Source organism: Corythoichthys intestinalis, chromosome 3 (genome assembly GCF_030265065.1).
Source record: "Corythoichthys intestinalis isolate RoL2023-P3 chromosome 3, ASM3026506v1, whole genome shotgun sequence".
Lineage (NCBI taxonomy): Eukaryota > Metazoa > Chordata > Actinopteri > Syngnathiformes > Syngnathidae > Corythoichthys > Corythoichthys intestinalis.
Genome location: NC_080397.1, coordinates 26,117,767 through 26,139,631, shown reverse-complemented (window position 1 = coordinate 26,139,631; position 21,865 = coordinate 26,117,767). Strand labels below are relative to the sequence as shown.

General features: G+C 41.5%; 1 protein-coding gene across 1 annotated transcript in view; it reads right to left on the bottom strand.

Moving 5' to 3' along the window:
- LOC130913526 (neuroglian) overlaps positions 1 to 19,023 on the bottom strand; it is a 54,711-nt gene extending 35,688 nt beyond the window's left edge. The window contains exons 1-6 of the mRNA XM_057832200.1: positions 18,945 to 19,023; positions 18,692 to 18,843; positions 16,637 to 16,790; positions 10,101 to 10,265; positions 5,352 to 5,465; positions 1,554 to 1,944 (exon numbers count right to left, since the gene is read on the bottom strand). Coding sequence (XP_057688183.1) covers positions 1,554 to 1,944; positions 5,352 to 5,465; positions 10,101 to 10,265; positions 16,637 to 16,790; positions 18,692 to 18,843; positions 18,945 to 19,023 — 1,055 coding nt within the window. The remainder of the gene's footprint in view (positions 1 to 1,553; positions 1,945 to 5,351; positions 5,466 to 10,100; positions 10,266 to 16,636; positions 16,791 to 18,691; positions 18,844 to 18,944) is intronic.
- Positions 19,024 to 21,865: the final 2,842 nt, after the last annotated feature.

Here is a 21,865-nt window from a genome sequence, read left to right as displayed (position 1 = left end):
AATACCAAAAGTTCATCTCAATACTTTGTTATGTACCCTTTATTGGCAATAACGGAGGCCAAACGTTTTCTGTAACTCTTCACAAGCTTTTTACACACTGTTGCTGGTATTTTGGCCCATTCCTCCATGCAGATCTCCTCTAGAGCAGTGATGTTTTGGGGCTGTTGTTGGGCAATGCGGACTTTCAATTCCCTCCACAGATTTTCTATGGGGTTGAGATCTGGAGACTGGCTAGGCCACTCCAGGACCTTGAAATGCTTCTTACGAAGCCACTCCTTTGTTGCCCTGGCTGTGTGTTTGGGATCATTGTCATGCTGAAAGACCCAGCCACGTCTCATCTTCAATGCCCTTGCTTATGGAAGGAGACTTTCACTCAAAATCTCTCGATACATGGCCCCATTCATTCTTTCCTTTACACAGATCAGTCGTCCTGGTCCTTTTGCAGAAAAACAGCCCCAAAGCATGATGTTTCCACCCCCATGCTTCACAGTGGGTATGGTGTTCTTCGGATACAATTCAGTATTCTTTCTCCTCCAAACACAAGAACCTGTGTTTCTACCAAAAAGTTCTATTTTGGTTTCATCTGACCATAACAAATTCTCCCAGTCCTCTTCTGGATCATCCAAATGCTCTCTAGCAAACCGCAGATGGGCCTGGTTGGTACTTTCTTCAGCAGGGGGACATGTCTGGCAGTGCAGGATTTGAGTCCCTGGCGGCGCATTGTGTTACTAATAGTAGCCTTTGTGACTGTGGTCCCAGCTCTCTGTAGGTCATTCACTAGGTGCCCCCGTGTGGTTCTGGGATTTTTGCCCACCATTCTTGTTATCATTTTGACGCCACGGGGTGAGGAGTGAATTGAAAGTCTGTGTTGCACAATGACAGCCCCAAAACATCACTGCTCTAGAGGAGATCTGCATGGAGGAATGGGCCAAAATACAAGCAACAGTGTGTGAAAAGCTTGTGAAGAGTTACAGAAAACGTTTGGCCTCCGTTATTGCCAACAAAGGGTACATGACAAAGTATTGAGATGACCTTTTGGTATAGACCAAATACTTATTTTCCACCATGATTTGCAAATAAATTCTTTAAAAATCAAACAATGTGATTTTCTGTTCTTTTTTTTTTCACATCCCCACTGTACCTGGAGAAACATCTCCAACCAGAAGAGCGCAGTCCTAGGAACAGCAAAGATACTGCGCAGGACCCTCAAGCTCCCTGGCATATGGTAGAGGACCCGAGTTTGAAATGAACAGCCACCCACCCTACCAGGGGAGACGGGGGAGGGGGAAGTATTTGTTTATATATAATATATATTACAAGTAATATGGATTGTGCAACCCGTTCCCGAATAAAAGAAAAAAAAAAGTACAAAATATTAGTTGGCCATCTGAATCCCCCCCTCCGGCTGCCGTCTGACGTGGCCTGGATAACTAGTGGCCTGCAGTGTCTAGACTAGAAAAACAGGTCCAGTCCATCCCTGATATGGAGTTTAAAACTTTGGTACAGAGACAAGAGTAAAACCTACTTGAAAACGCTCTGTCGTGTCTACCTACCGAGTGTTGTTACTGGTAATGGGAGACTGTGAGGTGTTCCTCCGCCGTTCGTCTTCCGCCTCAGACGCCCGCTCAGTAACGGATGCATCCGGTCCGTGTACGACTGGATTTTCCGGAGTAGGTGGAGGACTCTTCCCAACGGAAGAAGGCTTTTGAAGAGAGCTTTGGAGCTGGACTGCAGGAGAAGATTCTGTTGTTTGGGTGAGAGAGTGATCATTGTCCATTTGGGCTTCAGGAGATGGAGAAAGCTCCAAGTGGAAGTTGCGGAAAGGGGGAGGCGGCAGCATCGGCGGCTGAATTTGAGTGGCTGAGTGCTGGGCGGGGTTAGATGTGGCTGACATCTTTAGTGATGGCTTTACTGTGGTGTCGCAGTGTGAGCTGGAGGAGCAACCTGTCATGAAACAGGTAGTGTTAAAAGCACGTTGACACTGTCAACTCATTCACCTACTGATCACAATAAAATTCACGCTGTAAATGGCTCTGAAGGAGGAGCATTCACAGCCACTGCTCTAAGGTTAAATGAAGTTGATGTCCATCCTTGTCAATGGCGGGCATTGAGTACATTTTGGATCAGTTCTTGTTAATTCTAGGTTACTTTCAGGTCACTTCCTGTTGATTTTAATTTCCCTTCCAGTTGGTATAATTTCCTGTTGATTCAGTGTATTTATGGGGCAATTCATGTTCATTGGTTACTCCTTGTTCAATTTGGGACAGTTCTGGGTCACGTCTTGTTCATTTCGAGTAGCTTCCTGTTAATTTTGGGGCAATTCAACGGTCACTTCTTGTATATTTTGCATCATTTCCTTTCGATTTTGGGGGAGGGCGGGGTCAGTTCCTTGTTAGTTTTGGGGTACTCGGGGCATTTCCAGTTCATGTCAATTGCTTCCTGTTGATTTTGGGGTATTTACGGGTCACTTCCTGTTCATTAGTTGCTTCTTGTTCGTTTTGGGGCAATTCTGGATCACTTCTATTGGATTTCAGGACACTTTCTGTTGATTTTGGGATATTTCCAGTTCATTTGAATTATTTCCAGTTTATTCTGGGGGATAGTAGGTTAATACCTTGTTAATTTTAGGTTACTTAACGGGTCAGTTCTTGTGGATTTTCACTTCCAGTACATTTGAGGGAGTTCTGGCATCACTTCCTGTATATTTGTAATCATTTCTTGTTGATTTTGGGGTGTTTGTGGAGCACTTTATGTTCATTGATTTAGTGCTGCAATGATTAATCGATTAACTCGAGTATTCGATTAGATAAAAATATTCGAATTAAACTTTGCTGCTTCGAGTATTCGTTTCATTAAAGTGGCGTTGTAATGGTTTGTTTTGAAAGTGTTTGCATTTAGTTTTATTTATTTGGGTGGATACACTGCCCTCTAGTCAGCCTAATTCCACGTGACTGAACCCAGCTGCTCCTTTTTAAGACTGACATAATTTAAGTTTTTGTTTGAGCTAATGTTTTTTTTTCATGCATTCGTAAAGTAGTTTATAGGTATACAGTGCCTTGCAAAAGTATTCGGCCCCCTTGAACCTTGCAACCTTTCGCCACATTTCAGGCTTCAAACATAAAGATATGAAATTTTATTTTTTTGTCAAGAATCAACAACAAGTGGGGCACAATCGTGAAGTGAAACAACATTTATTGGATAATTTAAACTTTTTTAACAAATAAAAAACTGAAAAGTGGGGCGTGCAATATTATTCGGCCCCTTTACTTTCAGTGCAGCAAACTCACTCCAGAAGTTCAGAGAGGATCTCTGAATGATCCAATGTTGTCCTAAATGACCGATGATGATAAATAGAATCCACCGGTGTGTAATCAAGTCTCCGTATAAATGCACCTGCTCTGTGATAGTCTCAGGGTTCTGTTTAAAGTGCACAGAGCGTTATGAAAACCAAGGAACACACCAGGCAGGTCCGAGATACTGTTGTGGAGAAGTTTAAAGCCGGATTTGGTTACAAAAAGATTTCCCAAGCTTTAAACATCTCAAGGAGCACTGTGCAAGCCATCATATTGAAATGGAAGGAGCATCAGACCACTGCAAATCTACCAAGACCCGGCCGTCCTTCCAAACTTTCTTCTCAAACAAGGAGAAAACTGATCAGAGATGCAGCCAAGAGGCCCATGATCACTCTGGATTAACTGCAGAGATCTACAGCTGAGGTGGGAGAGTCTGTCCATAGGACAACAATCAGTCGTACACTGCACAAATCTGGCCTTTATGGAAGAGTGGCAAGAAGAAAGCCATTTCTCAAAGATATCCATAAAAAGTCTCGTTTAAAGTTTGCCACAAGCCACCTGGGAGACACACCAAACATGTGGAAGAAGGTGCTCTGGTCAGATGAAACCAAAATTGAACTTTTTGGCCACAATGCAAAACGATATGTTTGGCGTAAAAGCAACACAGCTAATCACCCTGAACACACCATCCCCACTGTCAAACATGGTGGTGGCAGCATCATGGTTTGGGCCTGCTTTTCTTCAGCAGGGACAGGGAAGATGGTTAAAATTGACGGGAAGATGGATGCAGCCAAATACAGGAACATTCTGAAAGAAAGCCTGTTGGTATCTGCACAAGACCTGAGACTGGGACGGAGATTTGTCTTCCAACAGGACAATGATCCAAAACATAAAGCCAAATCTACAATGGAATGGTTCAAAAATAAACGTATCCAGGTGTTAGAATGGCCAAGTCAAAGTCCAGACCTGAATCCAATGGAGAATCTGTGGAAAGAGCTGAAGACTGCTGTTCACAAACACTCTCCATCCAACCTCACTGAGCTCCAGCTGTTTTGCAAGGAAGAATGGGCAAGAATGTCAGTCTCTCGATGTGCAAAACTGATAGAAACATACCCCAAGCGACTTGCAGCTGTAATTGGAGCAAAAGGTGGCGCTACAAAGTATTAACGCAAGGGGGCCGAATAATATTGCACGCCCCACTTTTCAGTTTTTTATTTGTTAAAAAAGTTTAAATTATCCAATAAATTTTGTTCCACTTCACGATTGTGTCCCACTTGTTGTTGATTCTTGACAAAAAATTAAAATTTCATATCTTTATGTTTGAAGCCTGAAATGTGGCGAAAGGTTGCAAGGTTCAAGGGGGCCGAATACTTTTGCAAGGCACTGTATTTAGCCGTTTTTGTCTGAATATGTGTCTGAACCATTTGTTAAGAGCATTGCAAAGAAAAAAAAAGTTAGGGTTTTATAGCATTTAAGCTAGCGGCCTTTTGCTATGTAACTTAGCCAAATGTTCTTTTTTTGTACATAGATCCTCATTTTTTTGTTTTTATACTGTTTGAGGTTCAGCTCAGGTATTTTATTTTTTCATGTTCCTTATCCGATTACTCGATTTTTCGAACTAACTAGTTCATCGATTAATCGACTACTAAAATAATCGATAGCTGCAGCCCTACATTGATTACTTCCTGTTCATTATGGGGCAGTTCTGGGTCGCATCCACTTCATTTGAATCACTTCCTGTTGATGTTGAAGTATGCCTTAGTCAGTTACAGTTAATCTTGGGGCATTTGAAGGAAGTTTTTTTTTTTTTTTTTTTTGTCAAAAATAATGACCATCAATGGAGAAACACTGGAATAGTTCATTAAAAAATATACAGTATATATATATTTTTTAAAGTTATCTAGTCTCGAAAATGGTGTGAAGTAGCGAGTTCTTTTTTTATTAATATCAAAAGTTTTGGTATGGTGACAACAGTAATCTCAAATGAGGCTTTAAAGCCCGAGTTCAGTTTGAAAATCAGGGTTTAAAGACCAGGTTGGGGTCTTTCGGCAAGCCTACCCGTGACCAGGAGGACAGTGCGTCTCTGTTGTCGTCCCGCTCGGTTTTCCGCCGTACAAAAGTATTCTCCCGCATCTGATGCCTGCACGCTGGGAAGATGTAGAGATCCATCCTCTGGATGTTGGACATAAGGTGAGCAGCAAGATTGTACTTTACAAAATCCATATGCCTAGACCCAGAGGTAATGTTGCACTGATACCAATACTAGTATTTGTACCGATATGGCACTAAAATTACATTATCGTATCGAGCAGTACTAAGACATAACGTGCTAAATCTGTGCAATATTTACCTTTCGAGATCTAGATTCCACTGGTCGCCCTACCCAAGATGGCCGCCAGCTATGCGCGCCACTTTAAAAGAAGCAGCGCTCGTCGCCCTTCCCAAGATGATAATTGACATCCTAAAGTGTGGTTTTCAGTCATCGTCCTATGAATTTCAAATGAGTTTACTACTAGTAGATGTCCAATCCATTTGACGCTGCCAGCCCTCCTACTTCAACTGAATTGGATGTCTAGCACCGTCAATGGCAGTCTGAATAATAGGAGATGCTTTGAGACTGTTAAAATAAGGTAGTTATTAATTCGAATGCTATTGCATTGACTTTGATGGGAACGTGGCCCCTATTAACATGGTTGCCCTGAGGCCATTTTGGTAGAGACGATTGAAGGTCTTTTCATGCTTCTGCCGTGAATTGAGATGGGTTTATCACTAGTACACGTCCAATCCGTTCGTAACATTCGCTGCCATCCCTCCCACTTCACATGAATTGGACGTTGAGTGCCATCAATGAGTTGGGCAGAGTTTCACCAAGCCATAATAGCAATTCTAATGTCAATGCAGTGTTTCCCACAGGATTTTAGGAGACTGTGGTGGGAGGGTCTCTGACCATAGGATTTTTTGAAACTGTGGTGGTGGGCTGCATCGGAGTTGGACAGCCACACCATGTCGTGCCACGGCGAATTTTTTTTTTTTTCATTATTTTTTCCCCCAAGAAGAACCATAACAAAGATATATTTGAAATATTTCATTAGCTAGGCTAATATTATAGCTTTCAGCTACGGTACATGTATGTAAAATGCGTTGCTGATTACAGCTACGTTACCCTATGTAATAATGCGACTTTTTTTCTCGTAGCAATAGTACGACTTACATCTCGTAGTGACTCAGGGTTGGCAACCCAAACTGTTGAAAGAGCCATATTTGACACCCCCCCCCCCAAAAAAAAACTGATACAGTATGTCTGGAGCAGCAAAAAATTAAAAGCCTTGTACAAGCCTTATAATTATCAATACTAGCTATATTAGCCTACTATAAAAATGAATAAGTTTGCTAGAAATACATAATTAGCCTTCATGATTAAATGTTTATTTTCCCTGCAGTGGATCCTATAGCGCACCACGTGACTACTCTGTTGTACGATGACACCACAAGTTTAACTTCATTACAATATTAATGAATTGAAAGAATGTTTGTATCATGTTTGTCCTCCTAGAAATCCTATTAAAACAAAAAATATATTTCCCTCCCCCATCTTTTTCCATTAAAAAAAAAAAAAAAAAAAAAAAAACCTCCGAAGCAGCACTAAAGAGCCGCATGCGGCCCAAGAGCCGCGGGTTTCAGACCGCCGTCGTAGCCCTCCTTTTTCCTTTTTATTTGACCCTCATAAGTACTACATTACCACAACAATAACAGTCCTTCTGTCAACTGACCCATTTACAGGACTGGGGGAATTCTAATGGCCGTGTAAAGTTGTTCTTGATTCGGTGAGAAGGTGAATAGTTTTTTCCCCGTTGTTCGTGAACTAAATTTCCACACAAACGCACATCGAGGTACCATTAACTTAGCAAGGAGAGGTATGAGAGTCATTTTTCGAGTGTCCCAGAGCTCGCGAAATTGGGGGGGCGGGGGGGCGCATTTATCCAACTTTCGTCAGCCGTAATTGTCTGAAGTTGGCGCGTCGGTGTTGTGCCGAAAAATAGCCACTCCACGCGAAATGTCCCCCCGACGGGAGCGCCCACACGTCACTCGTACAAACAGCCTTTTCTTACCAATCGATGGACACGGAAACGACGTTCTTGTACCGTGAATATGTATCATTTTACTCTGCTTGAACTAATAAATACTTTACTGTGACCAACGCTCTGAAAATAGAGTAGTGTTGTATCGGTCGCGAACGATTCGTTCTTTTTGAACGAATTGTTTTGGTGAACGAGACCGAACTAATCATCATCTGCACTGATTCGTTCTATGAAGGTGGTGCTTGTTCGCTGCGTGGGAGGGCGTTGAGCAAGCGGCAGCGTCTTCTGACATCGCACACGACCAATCAGACGCCAGCCTCATCGCGGGCAGGGGAGGGACCGGAAACAGAATCAGGGCGTTTGTCACTCACGTCCACGTGTGGCCAATAAGCAGCCAGCGTGCAGGCAGGGGGGCAAGACTGAGTTTTGTCACTTCCCGTTCAGTGACTCGGTCCTCCGGTTCCTGACCTAGCTTGCTGCTAACTTGATTTTCCAGTAATGACTATGCGGTGAATGAATCAGAAAATGAAAGGAAATGACTTTGTCACATATTTGTTAACGTGGAGCCTATCAAATGCTGCTCAAACAGACAAAAACACCACACAAATCTAGCGAGCATTGTTTAGAGTAGTACTTTTCTCAACAAACTCGTGACTGCCTATGACGACATACTATCAAATTTACAGTAATTTAAAACACGGGTAGCTACGAGGCAAGCAAAAGCTGAGCTGCGGTCGCGTGACGGCAGTGAAGCGGGCAGAGAACTGTCACTATATGGAGGCTTCATGGCAGCGATATTTACCTCATATGTGCACAGAAAAAAAAATTAAGTAGGATCACCATAATACTGATTTGCAATGAAACTATATACATGTCAATTTTCCCCCGAGTGTTTTATTTTTTTTTTTCGTGTCAGCGTGTCGGGTGTTGGTTGGTTTGACAAATTATGTCAATCCGTCCATCATGTGCTACTCAAGCGCCCAAAACAACGCACGCAGACACGGGAGATGTCGCAATATGTCTACATTTTTCTTAACAGACTAATGAGAGTAGAAAGGCGACATCGTAAAGAGCTAACAATTATTTCTCGTCAGCATTTGACGATCTGAGATGCGGGGACGACAGGGGAGCTGACCGGATTATTTTATTTATTAATACCAGTGCAAAAATTCAACACGATCATCTTAATACTAAAAAACAAAAATACAACAGAGCGAGATGTAAATATGATATGTTGGTCGTTCCATATTCAGAAATTAAACTTTCGATGTATTTTTATTTTCGTGACAGCAAACATGCTGTATATGTATGTGTGATCAAGAACCTGCTAAAGAAAGTCCGTGCGCCCACGCCCCCTACTCCCCTCACAAAAGGAAAATGTTTAACCGTGTCCTAAATCGAAATGCAAGCACGAGCCATGACTTTGAGCCCATAGAACTAGGACAGACGACGCGGAAGTTCTCCCTCGCTTTTGCAGCAGCAGGAGGGAGACGAGGCTGTCTGTGAAAGCAGAATGATACCGCCTGTCACTCATTTCTGAAACTACGACGAGTGGTCAATGTGGAAGAGAGGGAGGGACCAAGCAATGTCACTTCCCGTTCAGTTATACTGCGAAGCGGTCTTTGGTGATTCGTTCGGCAACGTCACTTCCCGTTCAGTAACCGAACGATTCGTTTGGGCGGGGAGGGAGATGAGGGGGGCGAACGATTCGTTGAACGATTTGTTTGAACGAATCTTTTTACTGAACGAACCGGAATGGATTCGTTTGCTCAAGTGAACGACAAATCTCGTCACTAAAATAGAGCAAGGCTTTATTTTGGGCCCCGCCTCTCTGCGCAAGTTCAATCAAAGTTTGCTTTCCGTCCAAGACGTCCGTCCACCGCTCACTTTCGCCGAAAAGTCCGATCCAAACTATTGTAATGCCCCGGATATGGAGAAGAAGGAGAGAAGTCTGTATTTGCTTACCCACTTGATTGTGGTAACAATAATAAAGAAAAACAATAACAAAATAACAGCGGGCTGCTACGACATGCGACCGCTATCTCTCGCTATCTCGCTCGTTCTCCCATTCTTCCTACTCGTTCCCCTTGCGTCTCTTAAATGAATAAAAAAATAAATAAAATACTACTCTAAAATGCTGCTCTCACTCGCGCGGGTAGTAGAGTGGAGTGGGCTACAGCTGTGTAATCGGCTGACTGACGCATCTGATTAGTATCTTTTTTTTTTTTTCCGGGGGGGGGCGCAAACGAGACTGTGGCGGGCCCAAACGAGACTGTGGCGGGCCGCCACAGTCTCTTTCATTGGTGGGAAACACTGCAATGCTTTGACTTTGATCGGAAGGTCGCCTCAGTGTGGCCATGTTGGTTGGGGCGATCAAAGGTCTTTTCAGGCTTCTGCTGTGAATTGAAATGGGTTTATCTCTAGTCGATGTCCAGTCCATTTGAAGTGAAAGGGGTTTGGTGCGAATGGAAGTTTGTTCTTTTGCTGCCAAGTCTCCCACTTTAAATGAATTGGACATCTAATGTCATTAGTGAGTTAAGCAGTGTCTGAGCAAGCCATGAAACTACATTCAAGTGAGTATGCAATAATTTTGTACTGGAAAAAAATAATTGGTACGGTATTGGGATCAGGTAACACCACACAGGGTGTTGGAATCAATATCGGTATCGATGCAACACAACCCGGAGGTTTGAGAACCTTTTGCTCAGGCGGACACTATTGGACTCACCGTCTACATGTTTCCCACCAGAGTTGCCGACTGGCTTCTTGGCCTCCTGATCTGTGGTCCACTTGTACCAGATGGGCGTTACCCCGACGGCCGCGCAGGGAAGAATCGCCGACTCCCCGAGCTGGCGGACCACTCTGCCCGTGCTGTTTGCCACAACGGGACTCACTAGGAAGTCAAGCCAATGGGAAGGATAAGTCATCGTGGCCTTGACTTGTGTGCAATCTGTCCCAAACTCGACTGAATTCCTGACTGATTTTTAAAAAATGATTTCTAATGTCCGTACCCGCCACGGCGAGCGTGACTGTGGCTCGACTGCGGCCGAGTGCGTTGGAAGCGTCGCACACGTACGCTCCTTCGTCGTAGCTCCGAGCCGATTCAAAGGTGAGCGTGGCGTTCCTCCGTCTGTGACCGCGATCCCATTCAAATCTACCGATATTTATTCTGATTTGGCACGGGGTGAAGACTCACCCCGAGGTCAACCTGGCCCCCGTCTGTTTGGAGCGTCCTTTCTTGAGCCAGCTGATGGACGGCGGGGGTTCGCCCGAGGCCTCGCAGTGCAGAGACGCCCGGTCCCCCAGGGCCACTGTTATGGCGGGTGGCCGCAAAGTCACCGAAGGCGCGGCTGGGCGAGAAAAATGGAAACGACGGCAGGATCGGCCAGGTTGCAGGAAAAGTTACGCCTTAAAAAGGGGGCTTTAGGATTTTCGTTTGGTCCTTTGGTAGATGCGCGCTACGGGCATAGATATGCAGAACAGATTTTCTCATCCCCTTTAAAAAGTTGGCGCATTCAAAAGTCTCCACATGATGAAGCAAGAAAAAAACAGAACTTTTCAGGTGAATTACAAAATGCCATTTCTGGAGAAATTGCATGGGGATGCTTGCTCTTGTGGTGGGTCACTTCCTATTAATTTGAGATGATTACAGGTCACTTCCTGTTGATTATGTGGGATGCAAAGGTAACTCCCTCTTGAGTTTGGGTGCCCTCCTGTTGATTGTGTGGTGGAGGGGGGGGGGCATTCCCAAGTCACTTCCTGTTGATTTTGGGTCACTTCATTGTAATTTTGGGGTGTTTTCAGGTCACTTCCTGTTGATTTTAGGTCATTAAATTTTACAGCTCACTTTTTGGTGATTTTGGGTCCCTTCCTTTTTTTTCCCTGGGCATTCACTGGTCACTTCCTGTTGATTTTCAGCACTTCCTGTTGATGTGGGAAATTTCCATATCAATCCCTATTGATGTTGGGTGACTTCTTCTTAATTTTGGGGGGTTTCCAAGTTACTTCCTGTTAATTTTGGCGCATTTACAGGTCACTTCTTGTTGATTTGAAGTTACTATTTTTTTCAGCTCAATTCTTGTAGATTTTGGGTCACTCCAATTTTTTTCAGGACATTCCTTGGTCACTTGCTGTTGATTTTCATCACTTCCTATTGATTTTGGATGACTTTTTTGTATTTTCTTTCTTGTACTTCCTGTAGTAGTTGTTGTTGTAGTAATAGTAACTGGTCACCATCTTAAAGCTGTGGACTACTTTTCACTTTTCAAACGGTTTGCTTAATAATCAACCATATTAAGTTAGCTATGATTCAAGCTGAATGTTGGAAAAAAAGGATATCTATATATATTTTTTAAAGAATGCAGTTAATTTACGACATTTCTAACTTTTATGAAAAACCAAGTCATTAGAAAACGGGTTGATAATTGAGCAACTTAAAGGTATTTCAAATGACACGGTCCATTGTTGTTTATCCAATTGCAATGACAAAGAGTGGCTAACAAGTGATTAACTGTCATCCCAGCTGCATTTGAGTGCAATAGCGTACCGCACGTAATACGTCACCTTTGCTCATTAATATTCATGATGAAGCAACTGTTGCTAGGGGGGTCAAACTCGCGTCTGTCCCTCATGTTAGATGCATGTAAATAGTTGGGGTGTCAACAATAATCGATGCAGCGATGCATCCCGATGCGGGGCATGGACGATTCGATTCGATGTGGGCAACAAGTCGAATCGATTCAGCGCTTTTCAAAATGTATAAGTACGTTCAAAAATCTTCCCAGCGCAATTCCAGTGATGCAACTGATTTGGTTTCCCCATTTGTATTATTATTCTCATGTTTCATTTTTTACACACCGCATAACTCTGGTCAAGTTTCCCACCAACCTCGAAGAAGCCAAAATGTCTCCAGATGTCTGCTTTCTATGTCTTAGGTGCATCAATAATCTGTCTTGCTCCCTCTTTCTCTGCTTCAGCCATTGTTATGTTATGTCCTATCTCTTAGAGGTTAGAGCTTGTGGCCGAACCCGATTAACATTTTGGACCCGCCCAAAATGTTAAGCATTCACGTTCGGGCCAGGCCGCCGCGCCGGACTAATAAATTATTTAAAAAATAAATTTAAAAAAAAAAAAAAAAAAAAAAAAAAAGGGATAAAACCGAGAGCAGGCTCTCTATATTGTGCATTTGCTTGTGCACGCACATGAACGCCGTGGCTCGCATGTTTTTTTTTTTTTTTTTATATTAAACTTTCCCAGGGTTATTTCGTTGTGTAAATGCTTTTATAATGATCATAAAAATATGTAGAATATTTAAACATTAAGAAAACTTGCGTTTTTTTCTGCCAACTGAGAATTCGTTACGAAAGACACTTTTATTTATGCACACAAAGGCAACACAAATGTGATCCTTTTGAATCTTCTCCTCTGTGTGTCTGCAAAACCCAAGTTTTTTTTTTTATGTTTAACTTTCCCAGCGTTATTTTGTTGTGTAAATGCTTTTATAATGATCATAAAAATATGTAGACTATTTAAACATTAAGAAAACTTTCGTTTTTTTCTGCCCACTCGAAGAAATGAAAATAAATTGCTGCTGCTGCGTTTTTTTCCCCGCGTCTCTCCAAAAAGAAAAAAAAAAAAAATTGGGTTTTTCGGGCTGGGCCTGCAAATCTAGTTAATTGATCGGGCTCGGGCCGGGTCAGGCTTCAATACCAGCGGGCCGTGTCGGGTCGGGCTGGATTTTTTAGGCCCGATCTAACCTCTATTGCACATACAGTGCCTTGCAAAAGTATTCGGCCCCCTTGAATCTTGCAACCTTTCGCCACATTTCAGGCTTCAAACATAAAAATATGAAATTTAATTTTTTTGTCAAGAATCAACAGCATGTGGGACACAATCGTGAAGTGGAACAACATTTATTGGATAATATAAACTTTTTTAACAAATAAAAAACTGAAAAGTGGGCGTGCAATATTATTCGGCCCCTTTACTTTCAGTGCAGCAAACTCACTCCAGAAGTTCAGTGAGGATCTCTGAATGATCCAATGTTGTCCTAAATGACCGATGATGATAAACAGAATCCACCTGTGTGTAATCAAGTCTCCGTATAAATGCACCTGCTCCGTGATAGTCTCAGGGTTCTGTTTAAAGTGCAGAGAGCATTATGAAAACCAAGGAACACACCAGGCAGGTCCGAGATACTGTTGTGGAGAAGTTTAAAGCCGGATTTGGATACAAAAAGATTTCCCAAGCTTTAAACATCTCAAGGAGCACTGTGCAAGCCATCATATTGAAATGGAAGGAGCATCAGACCACTGCAAACCTACCAAGACCCGGCCGTCCTTCCAAACTTTCTTCTCAAACAAGGAGAAAACTGATCAGAGATGCAGCCAAGAGGCCCATGATCACTCTGGATGAACTGCAGAGATCTACAGCTGACGTGGGAGAGTCTGTCCATAGGACAACAATCAGTCGTACACTGCACAAATCTGGCCTTTATGGAAGAGTGGCAAGAAGAAAGCCATTTCTCAAAGATATCCATAAAAAGTCTCGTTTAAAGTTTGCCACAAGCCACCTGGGAGACACACCAAACATGTGGAAGAAGGTGCTCTGGTCAGATGAAACCAAAATTGAACTTTTTGGCCACAATGCAAAACGATATGTTTGGCGTAAAAGCAACACAGCTCATCACCCTGAACACACCATCCCCACTGTCAAACATGGTGGTGGCAGCATCATGGTTTGGGCCTGCTTTTCTTCAGCAGGGACAGGGAAGATGGTTAAAATTGACAGGAAGATGGATGCAGCCAAATACAGGAACATTCTGGAAGAAAACCTGTTGGTATCTGCACAAGACCTGAGATTGGGACGGAGATTTATCTTCCAACAGGACAATGATCCAAAACATAAAGCCAAATCTACAATGGAATGGTTCAAAAATAAACGTATCCAGGTGTTAGAATGGCCAAGTCAAAGTCCAGACCTAAATCCAATCCAGAATCTGTGGAAAGAGCTGAAGACTGCTGTTCACAAACACTCTCCATCCAACCTCACTGAGCTCGAGCTGTTTTGCAAGGAAGAATGAGCAAGAATGTCAGTCTCTCGATGTGCAAAACTGATAGAAATATACCCCAAGCGACTTGCAGCTGTAATTGGAGCAAAAGGTGGCGCTACAAAGTATTAACGCAAGGGGGCCGAATAATATTGCACGTCCCACTTTTCAGTTTTTTATTTGTTAAAAAAGTTTAAATTATCCAATAAATTTTGTTCAACTTCACGATTGTGTCCCACTTGTTGTTGATTCTTGACAAAAAAATTAAAATTTTATATCTTTATGTTTGAAGCCTGAAATGTGGCGAAAGGTTGCAAGGTTCAAGGGGGCCGAATACTTTTGCAAGGCACTGTATATAGTGGGTAGGCCTACATTTTACTTTTGTTCTACATTGCAATTTAGTTGATGTTTTGTTTGCAACTGAACTGATCCCTGGATTGATATTGCGATAAAGATGGTGCTGCACTATAATATTTAATATTATATATAATATTTTCTTTGTCGTTTTCTTTAATATTTACTTTAATATTTTTATTGATGGGTAGTTGTGACTAAAATACAGTGACTGTTGTAACTGATTTTGCACAGGAGTTCAGATGTTGCACTGTGTGAAAGGCTGCTACTGTGTGTAAAAAAAAGAGAAAGCCCTGGTTTCATTCAAAGCACTAATTAAATGCTGTGATGTTTTTTTAGATATATATATCTGAAAGTATTTTCATTTGACTTCAATCAGGAGTGACACAAGAGCCAATAAAAAGTTGTTTAATGTCTGACGGCTTGCGTTGCCTCATGATTCACGAAAAATATGTTTTGCTTTAGAATTTTAATGCATCCCAGGCTTTAATGCATCGCGATGCATTGCAGAATCGAACCGAATCGAATCGTGACCCTCTGAATCGAATCGACTCGTGGCCCTCCGAATCGTAATCGAATCTAATCGTGAGGGCAGTGCCGGTGCACACCTCTAGTAAATAGTGTACGAACGAGATGTTTACTAAGCTAAACCTACCAATTCTGACCGAAAATGATGTCGCTGGTGACAAATTAACTGGTGAAGATGTAGAAGAACGTACAAATGTTCAGTTAAAGAGATGGCTTGAGTGTCAAGGGCTGAAAAAGACCCGACCTGATCCAGAGGTAGCTTTTTTTATCAACACCTTTTTCTTGTTCGCATTGCCTTACGACACTGACGATGATATTCTCCTGTTTCAACAAGTTTCCTTTACCACCATATGTCTTTCTTAAACTAGTATATTACATCCTCTGTTTGTCTTGCGTCTCTGACCGTTCTTGCAATTTTTGTGTAGCGATAGCAAATGCTACTCTGTAACAGCCAACGAACACTTTTATTTTTTCATTAATAACAAATCATAATTCTATTAATTTATTTACACCTCCCCCTTACTAAGGTTGTTTCTTTACAACAGAAAAGGTAAAGCTGTTGAATCTAGAGCCTACCTGTAGGCATGAACTGGCTTACTACAAAAAGACCACGGCCAAAGATGGCTAATTTATTTAAACATCCATATTTTAGAAAAATAGAGCTACATGAATGTTGTGATATATAGAATCATTTTTTTTTTTTCTTTTCAGGTAATTCACTGTCAGACAGAAGCAGCAGGGCAAAACGCCACGCTAAAAAATAAATAAAAATATCAAAATCGGCTACGTCTTCGGGGCAGGATTGTCGATCTGCAGGACCAGGGCCCCCGACAAAATGTTTACTGCATATGAAGGTGAATGGCTTCACCTTGTTGGGGTTAAACTGGTCTTTTGGACGTCCATCGCACAAGTTAATCCATTGTTCACATTTTTAACTTCAAGAAACGTATGAAGAAAACATCCTTCATATGTGGACAGTCGTAATGTCTAGAGTCGTTTCTACAAGTTCCATAGCAGCAGTGAACTGTGTTCTTTTTTGAAAGATTACCGGCAGAGAACAAGCAGTATTAGTATTGGTTGTATGCGAGTGCGCTTCTGTGTTGACCCCCTTCCGGTTTACGATGGTGACGTCACACAGCCTTGCGATCTAAAAATAGCATTCGTGCGGTACGCTATTCAACCTTTACCAGGGAACTCATTGAACTCATTGGCTGCCATTGACGGCCCAAGACGTTTAATCCATTTATACTGGAATTAATATTCATTCACCCCTTCCAGTCTAAATGGATTAGACTTTGAGCCCCGTCAATGGCACCGAAACAAGCATTCATTACCAAGCACAGTTAGCTTAGCCGGCCTGCTCCTCCTGGTGATGTTGAGTAAAGGGTTAACAGTCTGGCAAACGTACGCGCCGCCGTCCTCCAGGCTCACGTTGACCAGACGAAGCGTTCCCGACATCTTTTTCTGCCGACCGCCGCCGTATTCTCCCTTGAAAAAGCGTGCCAGAAAATATATAAATAGATGTGGAGTAAATTTGGGGCCCCATTTCATTTTGTAAAACAAGTCATGTTTCTCGCTACATTATCGGGGATTATTTACTATTTTTTCCCTTTTTTAAAAAGGTTGAAAGTTGATTTTTTTAAAAAAGATATATGTTTTTACATGATGATTATCACGTTTTTACATGATATATGTCAGGTTTTTACATGATACAGCCCTAAATCAACAGAAACCGACTCACAATCAACATAAAATGACCCAAAATTGATAAGAAGTGATCTAAAATCAACAGTAAGCGACATGTAAATGCCCCAATAATCCCCAAAAATGCCCCAAAAATCAGCACTGAGGGAATAAGAAATGCCACAAAATCAACATGAAATGATCCAAAATTAACAGGAAGTGAACTAAATCAGGGGTCCCCAACCTATTCCACAAAGGCCCACTGTGGGTGCAGGATTTCATTCCTACCAAACAAGATGACAGCACTTTTTCTCCAATATGGTGTTTTACAAGTGCAATCAGTTGATTGCAGTCAGGTGTGGCTTGTTTTAGCAGGAGTCTCATTGGTTCAACTGTCTCTGCTGGATTGGCTGGAACAAAAACCAGGACCCACAGTGGGCCTTGAGGACTGGGTTGGAGACCCCTGAACTAAATCAACTGAAACGGATTAGGAAATGCCTCAAAATCAACTGAAATGATCCAAAACTAACAGGTAGAGAAGTGAATCAAGAGGAAGTGACCAGAAAAGACCCAACATCAACAGGAAGCGACCAGAAACGACCCAAAATTAACAGGAAGGGATCCCAAATATTTAAAGCAGTACTTCTCAAATAGTGGGGCGGCCCCCCCCAGGGGGGCGCAGAGCGATGCTGGGAGTTACGCATGTGACCTTGGGGAACATACATTTTTGTCATACTAGAATAAAGTGTAATTGCACATCCACTCAGTGGGTGGCAGTGCCCCCTCATTTTTAGCGTGTGCGCAGTATTTTTGAACAAAACAAGAGCACACAGCAAAGAGCTCTGGAGATATGAAAAGCTTAGGCAAGAAAATATGACGAAGCATATGTAGCATTTATCTTTTTCGGCTTTGACTTTTAGTACAGTGGGAGATGAGGAAAGGCATTACTGTTTACTTTCACACCGGACAGCAGGAATTATTTTTTTTAGCGAGTGCCAAATATTGCCAACAATCCTCCCGCTTTGTTAGTGTTACATCAGTAAACCAACGAGCACTGTCAGCATCAAATAAAGTGGTATAAGCTGCTCAGTGCAAAATAACCCCACACCATAGCAAAGGAGCTGATACTGCCTGCAGCAAAAATAAAAACTGTCCCTCTGTCCAATGACACTGTCCTTTTGTTGTATTAATTTTTGTTTTTCGGTCTAATTGTTCGACATATTGTCCTAATGAGTTAATGTTGCTAATCAATTTGAATTAATTTATTATTTGTTGATTTTATCAAATTTTATTTTTCAGCATCAAACGGTCAAAAATGTATCTTGAGTGTATTTTTACAGAATGGATGTGTGTGTTTTTTTTTTTTTTTTTTTTTTTTTACACTTTATTGTAAGTTGATCTATATTACGTTTTTCTTTAGTATTAAAAAGAATACAATGTTATGCAGAGTTGTACATATAATAACACAAATTGTATATACAAATGATACTACAGTATATTTACAGTGGTGGCAGAGAGTTGGGGGGGCGTGGAACGTTTACATCTTCCTGGGGGGGGCGTAACAGAAAATAAGTGAGAAGAACTGATTTAAAGGAAGTGATCCTTGACTCATTAGCTGCCTTGGACGGCGCTACACATCCCATCCATTTGAACTCATTCCATTGGAAGCAAACCCAAACTTTTAAGATGAGTTTGATATTCAGTACCTGGCTTTGCTTGCCTGTGGTGACCAGGGTGCCATCCTTCATCCACAGGATGATGGCAGGAGGTGAACTTTCACCCGAAACGCAGCGGAAGGAGGCCTCTTCTCCTTCTTTCACCGTTTGATCCAGTGGACTGAAGAACACCTCCTCCAGACCTGATCAAACACCAACCGTTGTGTCACGTCTTGCCAAAATGATATGACTATGACCTCGGGCCGCACATTGGCTTCATAGCCGAGGACCAAAATGAACTCACCCGGCAGGGACGAAACCGCCACGCCGGACAGGGCGAGGAAGAAGAGGGCGCCGAGCATTTGTGGGGGATGGACGCACATTCTACTGCTGAACTCCGCCAGAGGCGTCGGAAAAGCGCCGTGCGGCTTCAGCCATTTTGTCCATCTTCAAAACTAAGTCAATGAGGCCCACGATGACGAACCACAAATATATATTTACGGAAAACACAGACAAGGCTAAAAAAGCAATCTCTACTCTTGCACCGCTCTTTAAAATAAACTGGTGTATTTTAAGCCAAAAGAACTGTTGTGTTTGATAGAACAATATGTCTATTTAAAATTTGTCCGTTTTATCCTGGAGAAGGGAAGTAATTATATTTATTATTTGAAATGTCTATTATTTTCAGCTTAGAATCATTAATTGATGTCTAATATTTAGTTAAAAAAAACGACTTTATAAATATTATTAACTCGTATATTTTAAACTTTTAAACAAATTGCGTCACAATGAAAAAAATTGTGTCTGTAAATACTATATGTGTATATACATATATATATGTATATATATATATATACATATACATATATATGTGTATATATATATATATATATATATATATATATATATATATATATATATATATATATATATATATTCGGGCTATCAAACGATTAAAATTTTTAATCGAGTTAATTACAGCTTCAAAATTAATTAATCGTAATTAATCACAATTCAAACCATCTATAAAATATGCCATATTTTCCTGTAAATTAAAAGATAAGATACAAGATCGATATATACAGTGCCTTGCAAAAGTATTCGGCCCCCTTGAATCTTGCAATCTTTCGCCACATTTCAGGCTTCAAACATAAAGATATGAAATTTAATTTTTTTGTCAAGAATCAACAACAAGTGGGACACAATCGTGAAGTGGAACAACATTTATTGGATAATTTAAACTTTTTTAACAAATAAAAAACTGAAAAGTGGGGCGTGCAATATTATTCGGCCCCTTTACTTTCAGTGCAGCAAACTCACTCCAGAAGTTCAGTGAGGATCTCTGAATGATCCAATGTTGTCCTAAATGACCGATGATGATAAATAGAATCCACCTGTGTGTAATCAAGTCTCCGTATAAATGCACCTGCTCTGTGATAGTCTCAGGGTTCTGTTTAAAGTGCAGAGAGCATTATGAAAACCAAGGAACACACCAGGCAGGTCCGAGATACTGTTGTGGAGAAGTTTAAAGCCGGATTTGGATACGAAAAGATTTCCCAAGCTTTAAACATCTCAAGGAGCACTGTGCAAGCCATCATATTGAAATGGAAGGAGCATCAGACCACTGCAAATCTACCAAGACCCGGCCGTCCTTCCAAACTTTCTTCTCAAACAAGGAGAAAACTGATCAGACATGCAGCCAAGAGGCCCATGATCACTCTGGATGAACTGCAGAGATCTACAGCTGAGGTGGGAGAGTCTGTCCATAGGACAACAATCAGTCGTACACTGCACAAATCTGGCCTTTATGGAAGAGTGGCAAGAAGAAAGCCATTTCTCAAAGATATCCATAAAAAATCTCGTTTAAAGTTTGCCACAAGCCACCTGGGAGACACACCAAACATGTGGAAGAAGGTGCTCTGGTCAGATGAAACCAAAATTGAACTTTTTGGCCACAATGCAAAACGATATGTTTGGCGTAAAAGCAACACAGCTCATCACCCTGAACACACCCTCCCCACTGTCAAACATGGTGGTGGCAGCATCATGGTTTGGGCCTGCTTTTCTTCAGCAGGGACAGGGAGGATGGTTAAAATTGACGGGAAGATGGATGCAGCCAAATACAGGAACATTCTGGAAGAAAACCTGTTGGTATCTGCACAAGACCTGAGACTGGGACGAGATTTATCTTCCAACAGGACAATGATCCAAAACATAAAGCCAAATCTACAATGGAATGGTTAAAAAATAAACGTATCCAGGTGTTAGAATGGCCAAGTCAAAGTCCAGACCTGAATCCAATCGAGAATCTGTGGAAAGAGCTGAAGACTGCTGTTCACAAACACTCTCCATCCAACCTCACTGAGCTCCAGCTGTTTTGCAAGGAAGAATGGGCAAGAATGTCAGTCTCTCGATGTGCAAAACTGATAGAAACATACCCCAAGCGACTTGCAGCTGTAATTGGAGCAAAAGGTGGCGCTACAAAGTATTAACGCAAGGGGGCCGAATAATATTGCACGCCCCACTTTTCAGTTTTTTATTTGTTAAAAAAGTTTAAATTATCCAATAAATTTTGTTCCACTTCACGATTGTGTCCCACTTGTTGTTGATTCTTGACAAAAAATTAAAATTTTATATCTTTATGTTTGAAGCCTGAAATGTGGCGAAAGGTTCCAAGGTTCAAGGGGGCTGAATACTTTTGCAAGGCACTGTACATTCAACATACGGTACATAAGTACTGTATTTGTTTATTATAACAATAAATCAACAAGATGGCATTAACATTATTAACATTCTGTTAAAGCGATCCATGGATAGAAAGACTTGTAGTTCTTAAAAGATAAATGTTAGTCCAAGTTATAGAAATTTTAGATTAAAACCCCTCTTAATGTTTTCGTTTTAATAAAATTTGTTAAATTTTCAATCAAAAAACTAAACTAGTAACCCGCCATTGTTGATGTCAATAATTACACAATGCTCATGAGCGCTTAAGCCCAGTCGCACCCAAGCGCCAGCAGAGGGCGACAAAACTCCAAAAAACACAACAAGTAACATTGGACTGTGCTGTCATTTTAATCTGTTTCAGCGGGGCATGTGCGTTAATTGCGTCAAATATTTTAACGTGATAAATTTAAAAAATTAATTACTGCGCGTTAACGCGATAATTTTGACAGCCCTAGTATATATTTACATATATATATATATATATATATATATATATATATA